General features: G+C 46.0%; 1 protein-coding gene across 2 annotated transcripts; it reads left to right on the plus strand.

Moving 5' to 3' along the window:
- Positions 1-6: 6 nt before the first annotated feature.
- LOC123965327 (protein TsetseEP-like) lies at positions 7-1,036 on the plus strand. 2 transcript variants are annotated; one of them, XM_046041883.1, is made up of 3 exons: positions 7-423; positions 509-810; positions 859-1,036. In XM_046041883.1, the coding sequence occupies exons 1-3, from the start codon at positions 222-224 to the stop codon at positions 982-984; spliced, it is 630 nt and encodes a 209-aa protein (XP_045897839.1). In that variant the 5' UTR covers positions 7-221; the 3' UTR covers positions 985-1,036. The 2 variants fall into 2 exon arrangements, with proteins under 2 accessions (XP_045897839.1, XP_045897837.1); XM_046041881.1 differs by having other exon boundaries at positions 509-1,036.
- Positions 1,037-1,433: the final 397 nt, after the last annotated feature.

Consider the following 1,433-nt stretch of genomic DNA (forward strand, 5'->3'; position numbering starts at 1 on the left):
GGAGGAAATTATTTGACATCCATTTTTTAACTTCACAAAGGCAGTTGTTAAGTGAACTCAGCATTCCAGGATCTGTGGATCTGACGGGCAAGTATATTATAAGTATATGTTAAGGTTGGTCATGTAAGTTGTGTAGCCCGATATTAGAAACAGTAGCACTAATGTATTTAATGCAAATTTGTTTTCCAATTGGGTGGAAAGTAATGCAGTGGGAATAACTAATGTTTGCTGTCTGCATTTATTTATTACAGGTGAAAAAACTAAGTGCATTAGGCTATGTCCCAATTCTATTTTTCGCAAAGAAAGATAAGGCCTCTGGAAAGTGGGTGTCTGATGTGGTGACCCATCTGCTACCCACTGAGGACAACCTAAAAATTGTGGCCACCATGAGAAAGGCCTACAATTTTGTATTGATCAAAGAAGGTAGGATTTGTGTAATTTAAGTCATGCCTGTTTTTTTTTATGATGGTGAAATATTGAAAATTAACATACTCATGCAATATTGTAGGGAACTCCACGACGACATTGCCCGATCCACACCCTCAGGCCCAGCCCGATCCACACCCTCAGGCCCTGCCCGATCCACACCCTGAGGCCCTGCCCGATCCACACCCTCAGGCCCTGCTCGATCCACACCCTCAGGCCCTGCTCGATCCACACCCTCAGGCCCTGCTCGATCCACACCCTCAGGCCCTGCCCGATCCACACCCTCAGGCCCTGCTCGATCCACACCCTCAGGCCCAGCCCGATCCACACCCTCAGGCCCTGCCCGATCCACACCCTGAGGCCCTGCCCGATCCACACCCTGAGGCCCAGCCCGATCCACACCCTGAGGCCCTGCCCGATCCACACCTTCAGGCCCAGGAAAAGGAGACATTTTATATTTTGGATTTACACCCTGTCTCTCTCCCTGTGAAGGAACAACCCCCCCCCCCACAAAAAAGAAAGTGTAAGTTAACTGTGGTCTTAGCACACTATGTATGAATTTCTCCTTTTTGTAATCATTATTCATGAAATACAGAAATCTTTAGGTGAATTTAAGTGCAGTCAATTCCCGTAGTTAATGTGAGTAATTTTCAGTGGCCAGTCTGATACACAAAGGAGTTTGTCCTCGTACGCATACCTTTCAGTACTGAACATGCACACTCTAGGAGTAAAGCAATGAGCAATACACACTTGAGGAGAGATGAATACACACACACTCACGCACACATCAGTGGGCAGCCCAGGTAGCTTATCCCCCCCTATCACTGTTCACAATCTGCTTCAATAACCTTTAGGCCAGGCAGTAGGATAATTAGGCTAAATTTCGGCTATGAAATCACTGAATCTAATGGCTAAAGAGCAGTTCATTCCAGGAACTATAACGATAAAAGCGTCCAGACAGACTGACCAGCTATAAGCAAAGTCTCACCTTGTGTTAATAAATGTGA

The sequence above is a fragment of the Micropterus dolomieu genome, unplaced genomic scaffold, assembly GCF_021292245.1.
Source record: "Micropterus dolomieu isolate WLL.071019.BEF.003 ecotype Adirondacks unplaced genomic scaffold, ASM2129224v1 contig_9223, whole genome shotgun sequence".
Classification (NCBI taxonomy): domain Eukaryota; kingdom Metazoa; phylum Chordata; class Actinopteri; order Centrarchiformes; family Centrarchidae; genus Micropterus; species Micropterus dolomieu.